The sequence below is a fragment of the Dermacentor andersoni genome, chromosome 1, assembly GCF_023375885.2.
Source record: "Dermacentor andersoni chromosome 1, qqDerAnde1_hic_scaffold, whole genome shotgun sequence".
Lineage (NCBI taxonomy): Eukaryota > Metazoa > Arthropoda > Arachnida > Ixodida > Ixodidae > Dermacentor > Dermacentor andersoni.
Window position 1 is genome coordinate 264,480,542 of NC_092814.1, and position 23,764 is coordinate 264,504,305.

The following is a 23,764-nucleotide window of genomic DNA, read 5'->3' on the forward strand; positions in this document are numbered from 1 at the left end:
TGTCAACACCAGCACTTGCAGAAATCTTTAGGTTATCAATGAGTTGAGCGATACCTTCAACAGTGACATTAATAGGGGCCATATATTGCCAATCATGATCAGGTACAACAGGTATGTTGGAATGATCCTCCCTTGTGAATACTGATGCAAAGTACCTGTTAAATGCATGAGGGCATTCACTATCAGAGAGTGGTAGATGGTCATCATTGGTCAGTGAAATATGATTACTAGCACTGTCGGGAGATATCACACGCCAAAACTTTTTGGGATTGGATTTTAAAAGAGAGGGGAGGTCGTGAGAAAAATATTTATCCTTAGAAACGCGAACAGCAGAACAATAAGATTTTAAGCACACACTGTATTTATCCCAAGTCGATGGTGTGGAAACGAGTTTGGCCTTTTTGTAGAGATGTTTCTTTTGATTTCGATGACGGTGGAGAGCTTTTGTAAACCATGGTTCAGATTTGTCATTTGAGATAGAAATCAAGGGAACATATTTGTATACCAGATTATTTATCATGTTCTAAAAAAGCACCCAGTTGTGTTCAACAGACCTATCTGAAAATGAGGGCAAGAACGCTTGAATGAAAAAGTCATTAAGCCTATTATTCATTTCTTTATAATCGGCTCTATTATAATCGCGAATTTGCCTGGTTGTAGTACCTTGAAATGCTAATGGGACATTAAGCTCTATATGAATAAGCTTGTGGTCACTAAAACCATCGAAGTACAGAACTTCGTTAATCATTTCAGGTGCACTGCAGAAGAGAAGATCTAAAACGTCAGAACCGCGATTTGGTTGATTTATCACTTGAAAAAAATTGAAGTCTAAAGTAAGTCTGATAAGCTCCGCTGAGGTGCGACACGAGGATGACAAATTCTGCCAGTCAATGTGCGGGAAGTTAAAGTCACCAACCAGGTAAATGAATTCAGCTGGGCATGTTTGGATGGCAGAAGTAATACTGGCATGAAGTTTAGTAATGAAGGAGAGATCAGAATCTGGCGGTCGGTAGCACACGCCAATCAATACCTTGACCGATGCCGTTGCACAGGCGGCACACACTATTTCCAGAGAAGAGTCACTATGTACGTGGTATGAAGCAAGCGCTTTCTTGATGGCGATAAGGACGCCGCCACCTCTCTTAACGAAACGATCCCGCCTGTATATGTTATAGCTATTTTGGTTAGGGAAAATTTCATTGTCCATTACATCTTTGTGAAGCCAGGTTTCTGTCAGTGCTACAATATCGCTGCTAGTATCATCCAAAAAAGAACACACTTCATCACGTTTAGAAAGCAGGCTGCGGATGTTAGTAAATGATAATGATAGCTGTGGACTAGCGCTAGATAGCCTAGGCAGCTCCTGAGTGCATTTGCTCTTGTCTAGCTATCTTTCTAGCTAGCTAACTTTTTCTCCCGGTATATTTCCCATTTACTGGCTACTTCATCCTGCAGTAACTGCGCCTCCTTTGCCTGCCTGTGCTCTCGGGATGTGCTCTCTGTCGTTCAGCGATTGCTTCTTGTACCTCCCTGTTCCACCAGCTTTTCGGTTTCTTTTTTCCTTTCCAATGAACATGTTGTTTCTCTTTCCGTATTTCTGTCGTTATTACACTTAGAAGCTCACTGTATTCCCACTCTTTACTTGGCCATTTGCCATGTATTTCCTCGACTCTAGTGACAATATTTGTTATTTGTTGAGCGTTCAAATTTGGACTGGCCATTTTGTACTCCTTTCTCTCTTTCTCAACTATATATCCCATTTTCAAAATGATGCGTTTATGGTCACTCCCTATGCTGCTATACCCTTCTTCATCAATGACCATTTCTCTCAACTTATCATGAATTCCTTCTGTCATCAGACAGTAATCAATGGTTGATTGCCGTTTTCCCACTTCCCACGTGATCTGCCCTTCACACTTAGGCCATGTATTCATGATAACAAGGTTATGTTGCTCACAAAGGGCAAGCATTGACTTCCTGTTGTTGTTGTCGACATAGCCATCTATACCCTGTATGTGGGCATTCATGTCACTTGATACAGTGAAACCTCGTTAAACCGTAGTTGGCTGGAGCTCGAAAAAACTACGTACTAAAAAGCACTACTGTTAACCGAAATAGCATGCGATCGCACACTTATCTGTCAAAAACGGAACACAGAACTCAGAGAGAGTGATGAAAGAGGGAAAAAACATGCAGTATTTATTCACTTCGCGCGACAAAAGTGTTATTTTCGTTTAATGCCGCGGCAGCCTAGAAGCGACGAAAGCAGCCTCAAACTTGCTGAAGCTGCGAGCCAGCTTTTAAGCCAGCCCCCTCTTCTCGGCAAACACTCGTATGGCAGATTCCTCGTTGGCGTTACATATTCTCCGTGCACGCGTGCGGTTGTGCCGCAGAAGTCCCGGGGTGCCTTTTTCATTGCCAGGTGCTGTTCTCGTCGCGACGCTTGCATTCATGAGGCTGACGTAACGCGCAGCTTCTGCCACTGTCGAGCCTGAATCGCCCGCGCTGTCACTTTCCGTGTCGTCCTCATCACTGTCGCTAGTCGGCACTTCGGCAACAACGGCGGAAAGTCGAACCTTGTAGCCGACATCTCTTTGCGGTCGCAGCAACGCTGCCGAGAAACTTCTTCGCATTCCAAATGCCACACACCGTAGTCAACAGCAGATCCCTGTCGCATGCCAGCGCCGACTTCTTCGTGTCACGTTCGATAGCATGGACAATTTCTAGTTTTTCTTCTATGCTGAGCACCTGGCGTCTTTTTTTGTCCGAGCTACGGCATGACGCGAGTCCTTGCTTGCACGATGCCACAACGCTCTCTGGCACAGCGCCGAAATTATGTTGATGTTGATGTGGCTTCACGCGCAAACGCACAGGGTGCTTGGAGGCTGTTGTTCCGATCTCCGAGGCTCGTTGTTCTGCCGGGCCGCCCGATGGAGACGACGCACCACCGTGTTTGCGCAATGTTATCCGTCTCCGGCAGCAGCATGGCTACATGTTGGGACAGATGGCAACGCTGATGAAACGCCGGTGTGGTTCGACATGCCGTCGTCCACCACAGTGTGCGCATGCGGCGCAAGAGAAGTCATGCTTCTTTCTATGGGGAACGAGCATTCACGCTTCACGATGATGCTCGCGTGTACTGCAGACGGCAGAAAGCTGCCCCCATATATAATCTTCAAGAGGAAGACGCTGCTGAAAGAGGCTTTCCCACAGGGTGTTGTCGTTCGCGCGAATGAAAAGGGCTATATGGACGAAGCCCTCATGTTCAATTGGATCAAGACCGTCTGGAATCGGCGACCCGGCACACTTCTGACGAGCATGCTCGCCTGGGATGCCTTTCGCGGGCACTTGACCGCAGGTGTGACGCAGGCACTCTGCGACAGGAGGATGGAGCTCGCCGTCATTCCAGGAGGCATGACGTCAACACTTCAGCCACTGGACGTTGTGCTCAACAAGCCCTTTAAAGAGCATGTCCGTGAACAGTATAATCAGTGGATGGCCAGCGACGACCCCAACGGGCCAGCTGCGCAGGCCGCCTCTCGCCACTGTGGCCACATGGGTGTTGCGGGCTTGGCGCTCGCTGCCCGATGATATGGTAGTGTGGGCATTCAAGAAGTGTTGCATTAGCAACTCCTTGGATGGCACCGAGGATGACATGTTGTGGGACGCAGCCAGTGAAAAGCAGTCGTCTTCGGACGAGAGTTCAGACAGCTCGAACGAATGAGCAGGTGACGAGTCTGGCGGCACCACTAAATAAAATGAAGTTTTGTGCCTTATAATTTTTATGTTGACTTCTTTGCTTCAATGTAAGAGGGTCGACCTATATTTCGCCTCGACCTATATTCCACATCATACGGTACTATCCTTAGTTCATATAGCTGTCTACTAATTTTCTGTTGCAATCAATGCTTCGTGTTTCGTATGAAACTCGGACTTTTTATTCCAAATCTGCCATTTGTGATATGTCAAAATGGCTCAATCCTTGCCCATATGTGCATAAAAACAGACTGGAATAGTTTTATGTGATACCGGCCCTGGGGAGAGACATGCCTGCTCGCTGAACCCGCTGCAGCAAGTGCCTACCTAATATCTAGTTCGCTCGCAGCGCCCTCAGCCTACTTTTTGTGGTTTTGTGTCTCCGCTAGGTAGCCCCACGCCGCTCAGCCCACTCCCTTGGACCCACTGAAGAGTATTCTAGAACCCTCTAAATACAGCTGCCCTGGCCATCCCAACAGTAGCGACAACCGGGAGTAACCGTGCACGCGCCAATCATTTGCCAGAAGCACAGAGAAGTCCAATGTTATAAGCGTTAAAATTATGAGTAACTGTGTGGGATGTGACGTTGCACGGTGTGAATAATGTGAACAGCTGCATTCTTTTTTCGGAGAACAAATCTGTTCGCTGCCACTGCTGGAGCACACATGTTAAAGCCATTTTGGCACCGTGTGGCACAATTTCGGTCAATTTTCTGTGTTTGGCGCAATTTGGTGCAGGAATTTGCGTTTGTCTCAAAATGGTGCAATTGGTGCAGGAGTCCTACCCCTACACCAGTCAAAAGAAGTATGTTGACATTCCAGTTAACACTTAGTACCAGCACTACTGAAAATGATGTGCTGATGTAGTTCTGTCTTGTTTGAGTAACTGAGATCACAATATTCAATGACCAATTGGTAAAACAAGGTAAAAAGGATGGTGCATGAACTGCCCATAACTGACAAAATATCATATGAGTGCTGCATATGGTGCATGTGCCTGAATAGTCATGTTTGAAATTATGAACCTGCTCAACTAATGTCTTGTATGTAATGATTTTGCACCTCTTGAAGATCTAGCACAAACTGATTAGTTAACATTAGCCCACCCCCCCAGCTTCAGCATTTAACTAATGAATTACCTTTCGCCACCTTGATCTCTGTAGAACTCCAGAAAGAATGCACTTCTATGGGTAAATGGAGCCCCCCCCCATGCTCAAACAGCGCTATTGCAACAACTCAAGTAAAGCCCTCACCATGATGTCGACATTGCCAATGCACTCGAAGGTGAAGTCAAGACCACCATCTGTCTTCTCAATCAGGTGCTGGGTAATGGGCAAAGTCAACTTATTTGGGTTGATGCATTCCGTGCAACCAAAATCCATGGCTGCAGAAAAACCAGAAATACAGCATGTTCTGGGATTACTGGGGAATAACTGGCATTTCAGCTCATTATTCTAATATCTGAGGCCAAAGCACAATGCTTAAGTTCAACAGCTGTATGAATACCCTATGGCCACTTTATTACAACATCCTTTACAGACTTAAAATTGCAAGTGCACATTAAGGGACAGTAGGGCACATCCAATCCCACATTTCAGGTTAACTTCATTGTGTAATGCGCAACAGTGAAATACAACAACTATGATTGAATGTTTCGGTGAATGAATCTCATTTGAAGACAGAAAAAATTTATTTCATATTCATCAATAAGATGGAATAGATACACCGAATGTTTACTATCTTTTGCTTCTCCACTGTTTTGTTATTTCTTTTGCTTTTCTTCAAGCTGCAGCAACAATAAATAAAATCACTTTAAAGCTAAATTTTCTTGTGCTAGAGTAATGAAACAGAAAAGGCCACGCACATTTTGCCCCATATGTGTTGATCAAAAAATGCTTGAAAACGTGCATTCCTTACAGGTATGGAAATTTAAGATTTTGGTGATAAAAATCTCTATTTGCGATACCCCACTTCTACGATTAATAATTATGCCAATATATCCATACATTATGTGTATCTATTAGCCTCAGGAGCTCATCACAGCACTAGATAGGGTGTCCCAGCTATCATGCACCAAGTAATTAAAAAAACGGAAGCTTTCTATACGGATCACAAGAATTGCATGTTAGCAACCTGAAGAAACATCTGGTACTATACAGACTAGTGTAAGGGCCGTACCCCCAACTTGGCAGCCAAAAACTTGGAGAAAAATTTGCAGCAGTGAAGCAATTGCATTCTGTGCCCCGATGCCATGAACTGCGTACTTCCACGTGCCACTACTAGATGGCTCTAGCCATCTAGTATCGGTATACAGTATCTAGAGCCATATAGTAGCAGCCTTTAGATGGGACTGGTGTAGAGGGCGCACCTCGTCAAAATTATGAAAAAAAAAAAGAAAGTGTGACCCTTACATGAGTATGGTATTTTTTTGTCCTTCCTAATTAATTAATTTGTAATAATTGTTAACCAACTATTTAAATATTAAATCTACAGCAGTTATGTCAACATTATGAGTTAGAGTGACTCCGAAAACATCAATTTCAATTGTTTGAGAAACGCTATCTTTTGCAGTGCACCTTTTCCACCTACAAAGCTTACAAATATAAACACACCACCTTTGGGCTAGTGCTCAAGTGTGTGGCGTGATTTCTATACATGTGGAAAAAAGAGCCACATAAAATATCATCATCAGCCTATTTTATGTCCACTGCAGGACGAAGGCCTCTCCCTACGATCTCCAATTAACTCTGTCCTGCGCCAACCGATTGCAGCTAGCGCCTGCGAATTTCCTAATTTCATCAGCCACCTAATCTTCTGCCATCCTCAACTGCGCTGCCCTTCTCTTGGCATGAATTCTGTAACCCTAACGGCCCATTGGTTATCTAACCTACGCATTACATGACCTGCCCAGCTCCATTTCTTTCTCTTAATGTCAATTAGAATATCTGCTTTCCCTGTTTGCTCGCTGATTCACACCACTCTCTTCCTGTCTCTTAACGTTACATCTAACATTCTTCGTTCCATTGCTCTTTGCGCCGTCCTTAACTTTTAGTAAAGCAATGAACGCGGCTAGTTGGTCGACGTTCATGATTGTATTGCGCTTAGTGGTACACTGACAAACATAAGGAACAACACGCAGATGTACATGGCGCAAACTACCAACTTGTTTAATACTGTTAAAGAACACACTTATATGCAAGGCGATGTGGCGGGGGTGGGGGGCGTCTTGTTCCTTATGTTCGTCAGTGTAACACTAAGCGCAATATAATCATGAAGGTCTTTAACTTGTTTTTGAGCTTCTTTGTCAGACTGCAAGTTTCTGCCCCATATGTCAGTACCGGTAGAATGCACTGATTGTACACCTTTCTTTTTAATGATAATAAGCTTCCAGTCAGGATCTGACAATGTCTGCCGAATGCGCTCCAATCCATTTTTATTCTTCTGTAAATTTCATTCTTATGATCAGGGACCCCTGTGAGCAATTGACCTAGGTAAACGTACTCCTTCAGAGACTTGGAGGCTGACTGGAAATCCTGAACTCATTCCCTTGTCCGGCTATTGATCCTTATCTTTGTCTTCTGCATATTAATTTTAAACCCCACTTTCACACTCTCTCTGTTAAGGTCCTCAATCATCTGTTGTAACCCATCCCCAGTGTTGCTGAACAGAACAATATCATCAGCAAATCGAAGGTTGCCGAGATATTCGCCATTGATCCTTACTCTTAAGTCTTCCCAGTTTAATAGCTTGAATAGTTCTTCCAAGCACGCAGTGAATGGAATCAGAGAGATTATGTCTCCTTGTCTGACCCCTTTCCTTATAGGTATCTTCCTATCCTTGTGGAGAATTAAGGTAGCTGTGGAATTTGTGTAGGTACTTTCGAAGATATTAATGTAACCGTCCTGTACTCCTTGATTACGTAATGCCTCTATGACTGCTGGTATCTCTACTGAATCAAATGCCTTTTCGTAAGCTATGAAAGCCATATAGAGAGGCTGATTTATTGATTACCTGATTGATGACACGGATGTGATCCATTGTAGAGTATCCCTTCCAGAAACCTGCCTGTTCCCTTGGTTGCCTAAAGTCCAGTGTTGCCCTTGTCCTATTGGAGATTATCTTGCTCAATATTTTATATAATACTAGAAGTAAGCTAATGGGCCTATAATTTTTCAATTCTTTAACGTTTCCCTTTTTGTGGATTAGTGTAATGTTGGCATTGTTCCAGTTTTCTGGAACCCTTGAAGTCGTGAGACATTTCACATAAAGGGCCGCAAGCTTTTCAAGCATTATGTCTCCTCCATCTTTGATTAAATCGACTGGCGGTCCATCTTCTCCTGCCACTTTTCTGTTTCATGTCTTGCAAGGCCCTTCTAACTTCATCGCTAGTTATAGAAGGAGCTTCTGTAACCTGTTCATTACTACTTCGAATGGAGGTATCGTGGTTACTTTGGGTACTGTACAGGTCAGTATAGAATTCTTCCTCTGCTTTTACTATACCTTCAAGATTGCTGATGATATTACCCTGCTTATCTTTCAGTGCATACACCTTGGTTGGTCCGATGCCAAGTTTCCTTCTCATTAATTTCAGGCTGCGTCCCATTTTTTACTGCTTCCTCGGCCTTTCTCACGTTACAATTTTGAATATCCTTTATTTTCTGCTTGTTGATTAGTTTTGACAGTTCCACGAATTCTATTTTATCTCTTGAGCTGGACACTATCATTCTTTGTCGTTTCTTTATTAGGTCCTTTGTTACTTAGGAGAGCTTGCCTACTGGTTTCCTTGGTGCCTTACCTCCCACTTCAATCGCTGCTTCTAAAACCAGCCTAGTTACGGTTTCATTCCCTGCCTCTATGTCATCATCTCTCTGCTCTAAGGCTGCATATTTGTTTGCAGCTGCCAACCTGAATTGGTCTGCTTTTACCCTTACTGCGTCTAGGTTGGTCTGTTTCTCCTTGACCAATTTTACTCTTTCTCTCTTCAAATTGAGGTGAATCCTAGCCCTCAATAAACTATGATCACTGCACTTTACCCTACCTAACACTTCTACATCCTGCATTATGCTGGGATCGGCAGAAAGTATGAAATTAATTTTATTTCTTGTTTCGCCATTAGGGCTTTTCCAGGTGCTCTTTTTGTTCCAAAGCTTCCTGAAGAAGGTATTCATGATTCGCAGCTTATTCCTTTCCGCGAATTCTACCAGCATCTCTCCTCTAGCGTTCCTAGAATCGATGCCATAGTTGCCAATTGCTTGTTCACCAGCCTGCTTTTCCCCCACTTTTGCATTGAAGTCTCCCATTACTACAGTATACTGAGTTTGCATTTTTCTCATCGCAAATTCAACATCTTCATAAAACTGATCTACTGCATCATCGTGACTGAATGTTGGAGCTTAGGCTTGTACTACCTTTATTCTATATCTCCTATTCAGCCTTATTACGACTACTGTTACCCTCCCATTAATATGGCCAATGATATCCCAAACAATGCCTGATAGTTCCTCAAAGAGTCCTGGTAGGCTAGCTTCACTCGAGAGGGTCAGTTTCCATTGGCCCGGACAGACCGCCAATGGAGACCGACATATAATATAGCCTGTCATATAGAGTTATCTTATCGAAGTCACTCTAACGCTTAATGTAGACGTGTCTACCATGACTACAATAATTAAGGAGTAAGTTGTCCTAGCCGCTGCAAGTCATTCATCAAAGACCTCGCACAAATGTAACAAACCGCCCCTCATGTAAAATCCTGTACCAGGGTCATTTGAGGTATCAATAAATAAATAAACAAATAAATTATTCATTACAAATTGATTAATTATGGGACAACACAAAAAATATGACACATATACAGGTTGCTTCTAAGATCATGCAATTGGTTTCATCCACATAGAAGACTTCCGCTTTTTTTCTTCTTTTTACTTGGTACATGATATTTGGGATAACTGTATATGAGAAATGCATAGCCTTTGAAGCTTTCCAAAAGCATGCTTTTCGGCCATACCTTCCCTCGCGCCATAAAAAAAGCATGCACATGCTGCTTGTATACTGCAGTAGTACACACAGGCTGCTTCTAAACTTTTTGGATACTGCCACAAAGAGGCAGAAGTTAGTAGCAAGGGTACATACTCTCCACTTCATGAAAATGGCCAAGGTGAATAGTGGGACATCCAGAGCAGAACCTCACTGATACGATCCCATTTTGTACGACTTCCCGGCACCAACGTTCGCGGTTGAGAGTATTAAAAAATTAACCAATACAGTTGTGCTTTCGTTTTTACCAGTTAACACGTTAACAGAAAACACATATGTTCCACACCAACGTTCAGTACCTCACCAAACTGCGATAGCGTGGTACACTTTCTGGTAGCTATGTTCCATTTGAGCAAGAAAAGGCGCCAGGCAAGTGTGATCGAGATCAGTAGGCACCTGCCATGGCAATTTCCCCACAGGACTCAACTGCCCATTGCACGTGAAAATGCGAGCACGCACCGCTTTACCAGAAAATCTCCCAAGTCGTCGTACATCACACACTCGCATTCACAGCTATCACCCCTGACCCTGTTATGATAAGCATGTTCACCTTCCATTTCACAGAATGTTTATCATAGTGCCACTGGAACACACTGCACATGTTGAATAGGTGATAACCCAAATGCAACGTTGCTTCCTACTGCAGGCGGTGCAAAGCGAGCGTCATGTTTTGCTCTGGAGGCACCGTATTCTGGTGTGGTCCAAGAGCTTGATTCCATTTCGGTTTCCCAACACCAAGACAACTATTCTATGGGAAAGCGACAAAGCGAGTCTTCTGGCGGCATCATATTCCGGCGTCACCCACTAGCTTGAGTTCATTTCAGTTTCCTGTCACTGTCTTTGAACACTACTCGATAGGAAAACAACGAAGTCTACCTCGGGCCGCTCAGACCCCGCCAGCTCTACGAGCGTTGGCATCTTGTGCCGCAATGATTCTCGCCAAGTGGGCACGTCAAAACTTCCCACCAAAATGCCTCGCTCGAAGAAGCTGGTGTTGCTGGAGTATAATCTGAAGCCTCAGGCCACTTGGGCCCCACCAGTTCGGCACACGTCGGTGTATCGTGCTGCAACGATTCATGTAACGCTTCGCCTTATGTAGATGTCAACTACAGTGCAGTCTGCCAAATTTTTTATGACTTCAGATCATACATTTCCGGTTAGTACGTTTTCTCTCAACTGTAAGCACTACTGTAAGTTCTACTGTAAGCACCACTTCTACCCCTTATACTAAATGCTTTGCACTTTCCTAACCTTAATATTTAGGGCCACATTGGTCATCCACATAAATAAGTGCCATTTCAATCTTCATGACTCATCCAGTGCAAAAGCTGTTTAAACTTTGAGGGTCAACGCCGTAAATATACAGTGCTGTCTGCAGGTCTGAAAAGCACGTCAATCTTAAACTATTTGTTACCCAGTGAGTGCTGTCACCCTTGGTGGACACAATCATTCTTTTTTTCTTCGTAGTCTCTTGGCTTTCATTCCACGGCCTTTTTTACAGTTACGTTTCAGCAACTGCTTGCGCATCTGTGTGTGCAAGGGTGCGCAGCGATAAGTTTTGGTTTCGTCTCACGAGCTGTTTCTGCTCACTGCGCTCCTAAAAACAGATGTTTATCTGGTTTCTAATCTCTCAAAGGGTCACCGCTAGACACTCGCTTGTCTGTTGCTCAGAGGGGTGCGATTACATCTGTTCACAGGTGGGCGCTGGTATATATAAATGATGTCACCATATACAAATGACGCTGCCATGTCTTTGTTTCTTTTCTTGAGACTCGGCTCGCGAAAACTGACTTGGTGGCAGAACGAAGGATTACTGAAAGTTTCTGATTCATTTGGTTTTTCTGACGGCGCACAACCATAGAGTTTTCTTGCAGAGATTCCTCTTATGTGGACTACTACCCAAGTGCCAAATCAGAATGTATATATTGTATCTATATCAGTGTACAGTCAACTCTCATTACAACGGACCCTGATAATATAACAAAGAACATTAGTTTTATCCAAAGTCCGTAATATCCAAGATGCCTCACTTCTGAAACTTTAGTCGCGATGACTGACAACTTTATTGCAAAGAGTAAGTGACGAACCTCCAAAGTAAACAAACAAAACGTCGCAGTTTCACCCGAAAGGTGAAGCATCGATTGCGATAGTAAATTAAGCAAGGTAAGCGTGGCAGCAGCAACAAGCGAATTGACCTTCGTGCTCTCTCTTGCTTCAATGTGAATTAAACGTTGAAAGCACAGCACATACAAAGCTGCCGGCACTAGGCGCACTTTGTCCACAACGTAGATCGCTTTCAAGACACGGCGCGGGCGCACATTTTGTCCACATTGCAGGTCGCTTTCAAGCTATGGTGGCCACGTGGATAACAGCAGCCAACGAAGTAGAACTCCCCCTTTCCCTCGCTTTCCCCATGTCTCACGCGCGAAAGACAACGTGCTTCTGCCCAGCTTTCCTCCCTCGCGCGCAAGATATTAAGCCGCGATCATCGGATGACCCTCGTAAGTCAGTTACCAGACCGTGTCAACAAGGCAAAAGTCCGTTCTATACGCCTAATTTTCACAAAAATTGCCACTAATTTCGTCCGCTGTAGCCGATAGTCCATTGTAGTGCGGTCCGTTAAAAGCAAACTTCATTGCATTAATAAAATAAGCAGAACAAACTAAGGCTGAAATATGATCCGTTATATCCGAAAGTCTGTTGTACGTGGGTCTGTTATAATGAGTGTAGATTGTATCTACTTTCTTATTCTCATTATAAGTATTTGTGGAAGCCCATCTGTATTTATTAATGAACAATGCACGTTCACCTATGGAAAATTCTTTTTGTAACTTTATGGTTACTCTACAAAAAATTGCGACAGTAAATTTTTTTTAAGTGGGTCTGTCCGAAGATTCTAAATCTGCGATAAAAAAATTCGACCTTGAGAGGTTGCATTTGCCGAAAGAACTTGACCCTCAAAGGGTTAAACACCAGTTTTCATAATGTAGAACTTGCAAAAAGTGTCGCTGCCATATTATGTGAAGGGCTAGTACAGTGCTCCCTATGTCCCTACCTTTGGGAAACTTTGCTTCATTGATATCTATCCCGATGATGGTTTTGGCCCCACGTTCTTTGGCGCCCATGGCAACCGAGAGGCCAACTGCACCCAGCCCCCAGATGGCTACGGTGCTATCCTTTGTGATACGAGCAATGTTGAGGGCAGCACCATATCCTGTGGACACAGCACAGCCCAGCAGGCACACCTTGTCCAGAGGTGCAGCAGGATCAATCTTTAATGCACAAAATGCAGCAGGGAAAAAGAGAGAGAGAAAATTACCTTTTATTATATACTCTAGCACCAATGTATCATAGGACTGCGCGATGTCATGACACCTACGAAGAGCTAGATATATGACTACACATTTTGTGTGTGAAGCTCTTTTATTGAAGCGCTTCTGTCGAAGCAATACCCAAGTAAAAAGCAAGGACACGAAAAGGAAAGACAGGCATCATAAACACCAGTGCCACCTTTGAACTGAAAATATATCAGAATGAATGCAAGACAACAAAAGACACCAGACAATTTCAGTTTGGTTAGTTCAAATTTGAGTATACCTTTCTATAAGCATTTAAATGAGCGCAATGAAATGCGAATTTAAACAAAACAACATTTTACTACATTTGCATATTTAAGACTGCCTGTGAGCAGTTAACCTCACCTACATAGCAACTTCATTCATGCAAAAGACAAGCTAAAAAGAAAAGGGAACCTCCACATGCCACACAGGCACATAAATGTGGATTTAGAATGCATCTATAAAACACCGTGACCACGTTTTAGCCTCAACTGAAATTTTTTACTCAAGAGTACACTAACTCTTATGTTTCTACCAGTGATCTGTATTTTTTTTTTCCAGGGGGGGGGGGGGGGGGGCAATTTCACTGGTAAAATGCAATACATTGTGTACTCTGCAATGGTAGTGACGTGCACTTACTTAGCCTTTTTCCAGGGAGTGCCTTTCATCAGCTAACAACTTAATGTTATCACTCAGTGGCAAGACGTGCCCAATTTAGAACTTACTTGAATGTTATTGATTTTATCTGTTGTGTATGTTCTCACTGAAATTTGTGTAATCAGATTGTATGCACGACACGAATCATATAGTACTTTCTGGAAAGCACATGGGCACTAGCAATTATGCTGAAGCATTTGGGGTGTCCAGTATAAAAGCAGACGTGCTTGGCCCGGAGATCAGATTTTGGCAATTGCCGACTGTGCTCGCTGCTATCGTTGTGCTTGACTGTTACTTATCTTTCTTGGACACATGTTCACACAATAAAGAGAGACTTTCGTGATTCACAGTTTTCGCTACTCTGTTCTTCACAATCTCTACAACATGACAATATAAACTTATCTTTGCATTTTTATGCCATATTTTGGTACTGTCAGCCAGCATTGCAGCCGACACTGCCCTACCGTTTTTCGAATCCTGTTGCTAATGCTGTCGTTTACTTCTGTTGAGCCAGGAAAGAAAGAAAAGGGGGGGAAAGAAGAAAGGGGAACAGATGAGATTGCATTTACATAAATGTAGGACCAGACAGTCACAATGCCCAATATTGCTGTCTACCCTCCAAATATTCAAAAACATTCAGTCTTGCCCAGTGAAGGAAGTGACAATTCAGCAACAATTATGATTGAAAGAAAAGGGGGGGGGGGGATGGCTCTGCTGCTGCTGCACAATTTTTCTACAAAGTGCCCATATGGAAGGGAACACCTAATTAGAATTCGAAGTAATAATTACTGCAGAAGTGTGATGTCAGCCCTAACTTACAATAATGTGATAAGTAGGTCTCTTGCTGAAACTCTACCTGCCCCTTTGTGATTTCATTTCAGCGCAAAAACAAAGACAACTGACAGTTATTTATGCAAATCGGGTGTCCCCTTTTCCACTGGCTTTATGTCGCAACACTGAGTTACAGAGTAGGGGTACAGATGCACAAGACTAAACAGAATTGCAGACAGCCAGGGAAACCCACCTTGCAGAGGGAGATGTCAGCCACCACAGTGTACTCAGAAAAGGTACTGGTGCCCATAAAGTGGTAGACATTCTTTCCTTGGCATGTAAAGCGTGTTGTGCCATCAGGCATAAGACCACGGCCCTGAGTTGTTCTGGAGAAACAAAATGGAACAAGAAGGAGAAAGAGAAAAATAACATTGTGAGCAAAAACGTCAAAAGAATTGCTTTTTTCTAAATCTGGAAAGTAGGAACATGCTCAAGAAAAAGATCTCAGTAGTACTCAGTATTTTGCATTAACACTTACTGATATCAAGGAACAAAGGCAAAAAGACAAAAAATGCTTAGAGGTTCCGGGATACAGACAGACCAGCCTACAGATTAATTAAGATTAAGCCGTCTGCAGATCCCTTTCAAGATATGGCGCGAGTGACTGTGCAACGTGTGCATTTGTTGGTGGAGTCAAAGCTGCCCCCTCTCGCTCCTGCGCTGCCCTCCCCGCTTTCCTCCATACATGGCGCGTGAGATTGAGCCGCAATCATCAGTTCCCCTTGTGCCTGGTCGTGAAATGCACAGTTGCTGCCAGAGCACAATGCCACCCCCCTGCCTCCCATCCATCCATGGCCTTTCGCACGACAATAGATGGCGTGTTTGCTCTCCGCTCTCACCTTCGTGCACCAGATTGAGTTGCGATCATCAACTTCCCTCACATGTTTTCCCTGGCACATACAGCATACGACGCGCGACGACGGTGTTATTGCCCTTGGACTTCATATGGAACATCACGGCGATGACGAAAATGCGCTTGGAGTGTCCATATAATTGCTATCACAATAAAAGTACTGGCACTCATGTTTGCAACTCCTCTAGCTCGGACTGAGAAGACTGCACATTACACTGGTCCACCAATAACAAGCTCTCACATGCACAAGAGATAGAAATTCATAACAGCTTATACTACAGCTAAGTGCAAGAGCCAGAACAATGTTTTTCACACATACAAAGGCTGCAACTAAATTTTCCTCACAAGCCAAGTTTACAACAAAATTAACGCACCGAATTTTGGAACACAAGTTCGTCTTGGGGTGCTTGCAGAACTTGCACTCTTTGCACTGGGGAATGTACAGTGGAATAACATGATCTCCTGGAAGGTACAAGGCACAAATTCATGGTAAAATAATTAGATAATCGAACAAGGCAATCAGAAAGAAAGGCAAACTCAAGTTCTTTACTTACACCAGCCACCCTGTTAGGCATGAAATGTAAACTGTGTTAGTCATTGTAAGAGTGCACATAAAATGGTTTTCAAAATATTGTCAAGCTGCCTTGTTTTGAACAGCAATACATACTAGCACTTTGGATTCTCCAGTAAACAGAGTTGAATATGCCATACAAAAGCAAGGTATGCAGAGAAAAACAATTTCCAGTAGCGCACTAGCCCATTAACAGTAACATTTTCACATAAATGGAATGGAATCTTAATTCCCTCTCCTATGCAAAGTAGCAAGTCAGCAGCCATGCACACACCAGCAAAAATATCTGCTTTCCAATAAAGAGCCTCTCTCTCTCTTTCAGAAATGAGCAACACACACAAGCACATGTTTCTACTCATGACAAAACTATCAAAGTTCTCTACAACAAATTAGGCACCTCCATTAGACTAAAGACGCACTAAAGTGACTTTCAACTTAATATTCAGGTATACTGTAAATGCCATTGTATGGATCATTGATGTGCGATTCTGCGGGAGTCGAGAGCTTGTCGGAACATTCACATCCTGATGTGGCTATACACCTTGCATGTTAAAGCTTCATGTCTGGCAAGTGGACCCGTGGCAGATGGTTTGGGAGAGAAGAATTTTCTGTCAAGGGTTGTGAGCAAGAAGTGGATCTGCTACCCAGTACCACCGAGCAAGTCACATGAAATCCCGCCAACCTTGCACAACTCTCTTTGATCCAGAGCAGATGGAGCCATGTGAAAGTCTCCACGATGTTGCAAGTTCAATACCCAGCCAAAGAGGCTAAGTTTCGATGGGGGAAAAATGCACATACATTTGAGTACTTATATTTAGGAGCACCAGAACTCCTGGAGGGTAAAATTCATTTGCAGCCCTTTTCTAAGGTTTCAAGGGATTAAGCCCCATAATTTTAAATTTTACCACCACTTACCCCCCTTTTTCTCTGCACAGGGGTAATCATTTGCCTTTTTCTGTGGCAGACGTCATGGTCGTCCATCGCCCAGACAAGAAGTTGACAAAAGGTTGGAAACCCCACTTTATCTAGCATGTTCTAGCTGGCCAAGCTAGAAAGTGTTACACACCAAGCTGGCCTGCATAAATGCTTTCCCCACATACATGTTATCATGCACTGTTTTCTTATGCTCAAACCAGATGCGGCTGCCACATACCTGCACAACAACCATGGTGTGCTGAGCCCTACCACTGTTGTTACCCCCCTAGAGTAATTTGTGAAACGCAGAAAAAGAGGATACGGTGACCCCATCAATACTGGTGTAAACTGCTATGAGCTACAAGTTTCGATGCAGTACATGACAATGCACGCATGTGTTTAAATGATGCATTCATATTTTTGCTGACTGTGCTGAAAGTCAATGCAATTGTGATTCATCCCATTTTTGATAGAAAGTATACTCATGTCAAATTAACATCCATGATATTTCAAAACAAATACAACAACGAAAAAGTTGCTGCAACAGTCCTCTCAAGTAGCATGCAGACCAAGCTTCACCCAAATGCAGCCTAGACTCCTTTCTATGAAGTCTACTGTGATGTACAACCCTGAGGATAGATATAGCACTCAATTTCACTCCTGGAAGTGCACTCAAAACATTGCAAGGATGCCCGAGCATAGAGAGGCATGCACAAAAGCCTGCATAGATAAACGCTACAATGAAATGGCTTGTGAGCTGGCAACTTCCTTGGCATGAAGAAACAACACTCAATCTACAATGCTGTCCTCCCATGTGCACTTGGCAGAAATTTTACTCAAGAAAAGAGCCATGTGCCAAGTGATTCACATACATCATCTCTTTGTCATCTACATTTTAGGTGAAGCTAACTAGCTTAAGTCAATGTAATCAAGTGTAGCCAAATCAAAGGCATCAGGTGGCTTCAGTAGCACCTACTGTAAGGTATCACCAGCACCATACTCATGACTAGCTTTACAATATTTCATTGGGAACTTGGAAAATATAAACAGGTTTTTCAATGCATGGTTTTGAGAAACATACACTTACTGAGCTTCAAACCTACGACACAGCGTCGGCAAGTTTGAGGCTGCCGTCGACGCTTCTAGGCCGCCGCGGCATCAAACGAAAATAGCATGCTTGTCGCGCGAAGTAAATAAATACTGCATGTTTTTTCCCCTTTCATAGCACTCTTTCAGAGTTCTGTTTTTGACAGGTAAGTGGGTGATCTCACGCTATTTCGGTTAAGTAGTACTACTGTTTAGTACGTACTTTCCGGCCAACTACGGTTTAACGAGGTTTCACTGTACAGTGAACTCTCACTTGAGTGAACTTCAAGGGGCTCAAGGAAATAGTTCACTTAACTGAAAGTTCACTAAACTGAATATTCACTAAAACATGGAACAGCAGAGGGCACAGCAGACATCGAGTCAAAAGTGTGAAATGCAATTTATGGAATTAAGTAAATCGATATATACGAAGTGCCTAACAGTTACGTTGCTGCCTATGTCATTTTGAAAAAAAAAAAAAAATTCAATTTTCATTTGCACTGGTGCTCTTAAAGCACAAGAAGCAACAAAGCTGTCCGAGAATCTATCTTTTTGTGCACTTACTCTGGCACAGCTTGTTGCTGAGACATGAAGTCTCGCAACTTACCAAGGCATCCTACAGCCTCGGCTAGAGTTGCAGGATTTGAATTTGACTCTGCCATTGCATCTGCCTCGTCACACTCTTCTCTTTGGGACGAACACTGGAAACGATTTCCAGATCCGATAGTTCAGAGGAGGTAATGAGCTCACTGTCATAGTGCACATAGTCTTCAAACGAAGTGTTGCTGTCAACATCCAGCTGGTGACAGACCTCTGTCCACATCCTGGGGTTGATCACCTCATTGCGCTGTTCCCCTTGCTTGCTTTCACCGCACAGGGGGAAAATTGCTCACCTTCACTGTACAGGATTTGTGCCAGCAGTTTCTAATTGTAGCAGGTGTTACTGTTACTCCACTGGAGGGGTGATTTGGGGGTGGCGTGCATCGGCTACGCCAGTGCTGCAGAGCGCAAAACTTCGTTGAACTGATTTCAAGAACGAACCAGGGGCCACTGATCAAGTTTGTTCAAGTGAAATAATTGCTATTCAAATATTCGTTTAACTGAAAGATTTTTGTATAGAATACATAGGAAAACCACCAGGGATTTCCTAAAGGTTTGTTATTCCGAAATATTCATTAAACCGATGTTCGTACAACTGAGTTTACTGTGCCAACTAGATTGCACGAAAAGAGCAGAGGGTACAAACATTCAAACATTTTAATTAGAAGTAGAGTCGAACCCACTTATAGGAATACTCATTTCAACAATACTCATATATAAGAAGGAGTGGCAGCTGCACTGTGAACTTTTGTGTGTGTTCTATGGTAAATTAACTGCTTCCTACAATGTTCCCATGCCACGTTATCAACTATAACAATTAAATCTGGCTACTCGGTGTCTACACCAAAAAGATCAGGAACGTGAAATCCAGGAAAAGAAAAAAAAAATGTGAGCTGCTTCCCCACACCTGCCTTTGTGCCGCACCTCCTGCACGGCACACCTTTGTCACCCCTCTCCCATTTCCCTTCCACCCCTCCCACATTTGCGAGAGTGTGGAAGGGAGGTGGGTGAGGGGTGAGCAAGGCCAGCGATGCAATTCGACGAAGGCGCACTGTGCATGATGCACGACACAAGGGCAAGTGTGTCGAAATGGCTCATGTTTTCTTTTTCGAGGCAATATGACGAAGGCATGCAATGTGGGGTGGTACAGGGCGCAAATGCAGGTGTGGCGAAGTGGCTCAAATGTTTTTATCCCGAGGATTTTGCATTATTATCCTTTCGGTGGAAGCATTGTCGTAAGCACTTTATTTTACCACAGAACACATACAAAAGTTTACGGTGAATCGGCTGCTCATTGTAAAATCTGACATTGTTAAAACCAGTATCATTATAAGCGGTTTCTACTGTAGTACTCAACCACTCAAAATAAGAAGATCCTTGCATTGCATTTTAAGACGGAAAGAAAATGCTACTTGTCTACTTCAATTCAATTCTTAGAAAAAATACCTTTGGCGTTACCCTTGACAAAGATGCGGGCAGAGACAGGTTTAGTTTTCACTCAACTCTGCACCACCCGTACTTCCACATTCCAGTAGTTTCGTTATCGCATAGTGTTGCACTGGTTTTGCTGGCTCATGAAACTTACACAAACTGCAAGCAGCAGAGAATAAGGCCCATCGTGACAAGCGTCGAAGATTGTGTTTATGATTCAATGTGCGCTTTAGCTTTTTCTTTCCCACTGTCGGCTCTGTCCTAGCTCGGTTTCTGGCCATTCTGGCCACGCTTTTGTGTTTTGCGCAAGAAACCCTAGCACCAGCTGTCGGGTGCCATTTTACTCTCTAAAGGCAGTAAAGGGCAGTGATGGCTTATGAAACATCACGACTCCCAGCTCAGAACTGAGCGATTTGACTTGCGCTAGAGGTATGCGGACCCTTCAGATGAGATTTTCTTTCAAAGCAAGTCCTATATTGACTTGAAACAAGTGCTGTGAGGTTTCCGGAATGGCATTTTATAAGTCCACATTGACTTTATATTTGCCTTTAGTGTCCCTATAAATATGAAACCACCAAGGCCAGTGTTAGACCTTCATATGAGCATGCAATGAAATTTTGTCGCCCACATAATGGAAAAGACCGCTTGTGCAGTCAACAAATGAAATGAGAGAATATGAGTGCATGGCCTTCAGAATGTTCTGTGTCCAATGTCTGCACCCTGAAAACATTTCACTCCTGCCTAGTTAATATGGCAGGTGTCAGAGTGAACATGCCAAAAGCTTGTTTTTACTCTGTCACATGGAATGCAGGCCTCACTGAGCTGGAGGATGCAGTGAAGGTCATGTGAACAGAAAATTGCATTTCATTTGGTGATGAGTACGCCACTCTCTCACTCCTGAATATAAATTCTTATCAGGCTGAAGATGCAGCCTTGAACCCTTTCTCTAAACGTATACACTCTCTGTATACTGTATATTATAACTAAATTTGGGCTAAAATATTGAAAAAAAAAAATTATTCATGCACTGGCTGTGCTGCATACCTTTTCCACAAGTGCACACCTCGTCAGCCACAGCCGCGCAGTGCCATCTCTGTGCCATGGACAAAATGCATAGAGGCATCTCCGTCTCGTCTTAACCGCATTTCAGTCTTGTGGCGGGAAGCTCGCCGATGACGCTGCTAGTCTATGCACATGGGCACGCAGTCGCGTGGTTTCTTACAGGTTTTCTTACTTGCCAAAAAAAAAACATTAGACATGCGATGTGTACCTTGCTGGAAACACCCCATTTTGACGTCTTATGATTCTCTACAACCACCTAATAGACATCTTGACAATTAGAATGACAATTAAGAAGTTACATAAATAATTGTAATTAAATAATTAGATGTCAATGACTAAAAAATATTGACGGTTTCTCAAGAAGACTACACAGCATGCACTTTGTGTTAATGACACATAATGATCCGTGTTTTGCTTTTTTTAACTCTGCGCATGATAGCCGAGACACCCTGTGTGTACTCTGTCCTTTGTTGCCAAGTGCAAGTCAGACCCCATGCAACAAGTCATCCAAGGGCCTTTAAACAGCAATGTATGAGCACAGTGCATAGAGGCATATCAGTCACCTCTGTGGTTGTTTCTGCAGATTGTTAGAGAGAAGACAGTCTAATCTATAATCACTAACCGAACCTGCATTCTTTTTATATATGTAGTTATCATGGCTCTAAGCACTCGTCAAGACTTAGTGGGCACTATCAGTTGAAACACTTTGTTCACATTTCGCGCTAAAATGCTTTTTTTTTTTTTTTTTCACTGTGCAACCTGACAAGCAGTGCGACGTCCAAGGATGGCATCATCTTGTAATGCAGCACATGTGGTAAGAACCAGACTCTAGCCCCGTAGTAATGTGCCAGCGATGACAATTCACGTAGCAAACAAGGGTGCAGTAAAGGCTTCACAAAGTTGTCTAGTATGGCGGCAAGCATGTCTGTTCTTCAAAAGCAGATTTATTTTTATTTTATTATTATATTTATTTATTAAAAGGTTTATTTTTTACACTTGTATCAGTTGCACCACAAAAATTCTGACCTTAATTTAAGAAACAAGGTGCGGCCCTCACACGAGAACATACAGTACACATGTCAAGAGTTATCAAAAGCAAGGTAATGAAATTTACTGACACAGCGTTCATCATTCCTTGAAATGAATTGAACAAAAGTTAGCAGAACAAGCATATAGGAAGCTGAATCAATTCTTCTTCTGGTGTCTTGCCACTCAGTCAAGGTCAGGCATGGACTTTATGAGGAGAAACAGCAGTGCATGGCAAGACTAGCTAGGTTTGATTTTATGGCTGACACTAAAGTGACAATAGCCTAACAACAGCATAAAAAGCGACCGAGATGTAGCCACAGCTCAAACTGCCTGCCCCATTTGAAAACAGCTACAATCAGAAATAGCAGCACACATTGGCCTCACATTCTGAGAATATACTTGCACTGCGGCATCTGCATCACTAACTCAAGTTTGGAGTGCTTGTACTTTATCTATCATTGCTCCTATAACTGCCCAAAATAGCACCTGAAGAATCAGCTGAAAGGCAACTGAAACTTTTTGAAACATTTTATTTAGTAACGCCCACCTACAATATACAAGCCAACACAAACATTCCTGAACCATGGAAGTTGTTTATACTTCAAAAGCAACATACACACACAAGAAAGAAATAAAAAATCATTTTTTTCTTGCTAGCCCTATCACTGCCATCACATATAGTAAGAGAAATGCATTAACGCAAACAAATCATGGAGTAAGATACACAGGAGCACCAACTTCGGCACTCACCAATGCATTTGCTATGAATCTGCGAGCACAGCACTCCGCCGTGCCCTACCCCTCCCCAACAGACCTTTGCTAGTGCTTCTCCCCTCTTCCTTTCCTCCAGATTGCTAGCACTGATTCAACACACCATGTGCCGATGAAATTCGATAAACAATCAGCATCAGTGGCTCTTATGTACATGAAGGGGACCACATAGCAGATAAGAATAGAACAAAGACTGCGTGTCACAGTGTGATTCTAAAAATGCACTGTGTATTGCTCGGTTGTTTGACAAGTGTTGTAAACTTAAATTGAGTGCTTCCATTTGATACTGCCTTGTCTTGAGCGGCTATGGTGCTACGCAGTTGTCACAGTATGCTGTACATCTGTTTTCCTGTGTTTCCCTAACTCAAAGGTGACATCTTATCAAGCATGTGTTTTAGGTTGTTATGCTCGTTCAATGGTGGATTAGCGAAGTGATGAAGTGTTTTGTTCTCGGTTGCTAGTCTGGGTATGGCAAAGGAAACTAAAAATTTCCACTCTGTGTAGAATGGTGTCTACAGGCAAGAAGAAGTTGCTCGAAATTTAAGAACATCGAATAAACACTCGCTTGGCTGCATGATACATAAACTAGCATAACATCTCTGAACTTAAAATTATATATTAAGTCGACGCCCGATAATTCGGACTCCATGAGGAACGTAAATAAGTCCTATCAAATATCCGAAAATACTAATGTATCCAAAAAGAAAGATAATTTTATTTACGTTTTAAGGCCCCTGTGCAGGGAATAAATGCTCAATTCGCTGCTGCACGGACTTCAGCTTACGGGCAACCAAGTACGCCTGTATTTCTGCCAGTTTTATGTTGTCACTGT

At 43.1% G+C, this 23,764-nt stretch overlaps 1 protein-coding gene across 4 annotated transcripts in view; it reads right to left on the minus strand.

Annotated features, from left to right (window-relative positions):
* The window catches only part of Fdh (alcohol dehydrogenase class-3 Fdh), a 72,528-nt gene that overhangs the window by 26,844 nt on the left and 21,920 nt on the right, over nt 1–23,764 (minus strand). For 3 of the 4 annotated variants that reach the window (XM_050196344.3, XM_055063083.2, XM_055063082.2), the window contains exons 4-7: nt 15,842–15,929; nt 14,808–14,940; nt 12,844–13,060; nt 5,009–5,139 (exon numbers count right to left, since the gene is read on the minus strand). In XM_050196344.3, the coding sequence (XP_050052301.1) occupies nt 5,009–5,139; nt 12,844–13,060; nt 14,808–14,940; nt 15,842–15,929 (569 nt within the window). Of the gene's footprint in view, nt 1–5,008; nt 5,140–12,843; nt 13,061–14,807; nt 14,941–15,841; nt 15,930–21,114; nt 21,352–23,764 lie in introns of those variants that run through there. The other variant, XM_055063084.2, reaches the window with a different exon arrangement.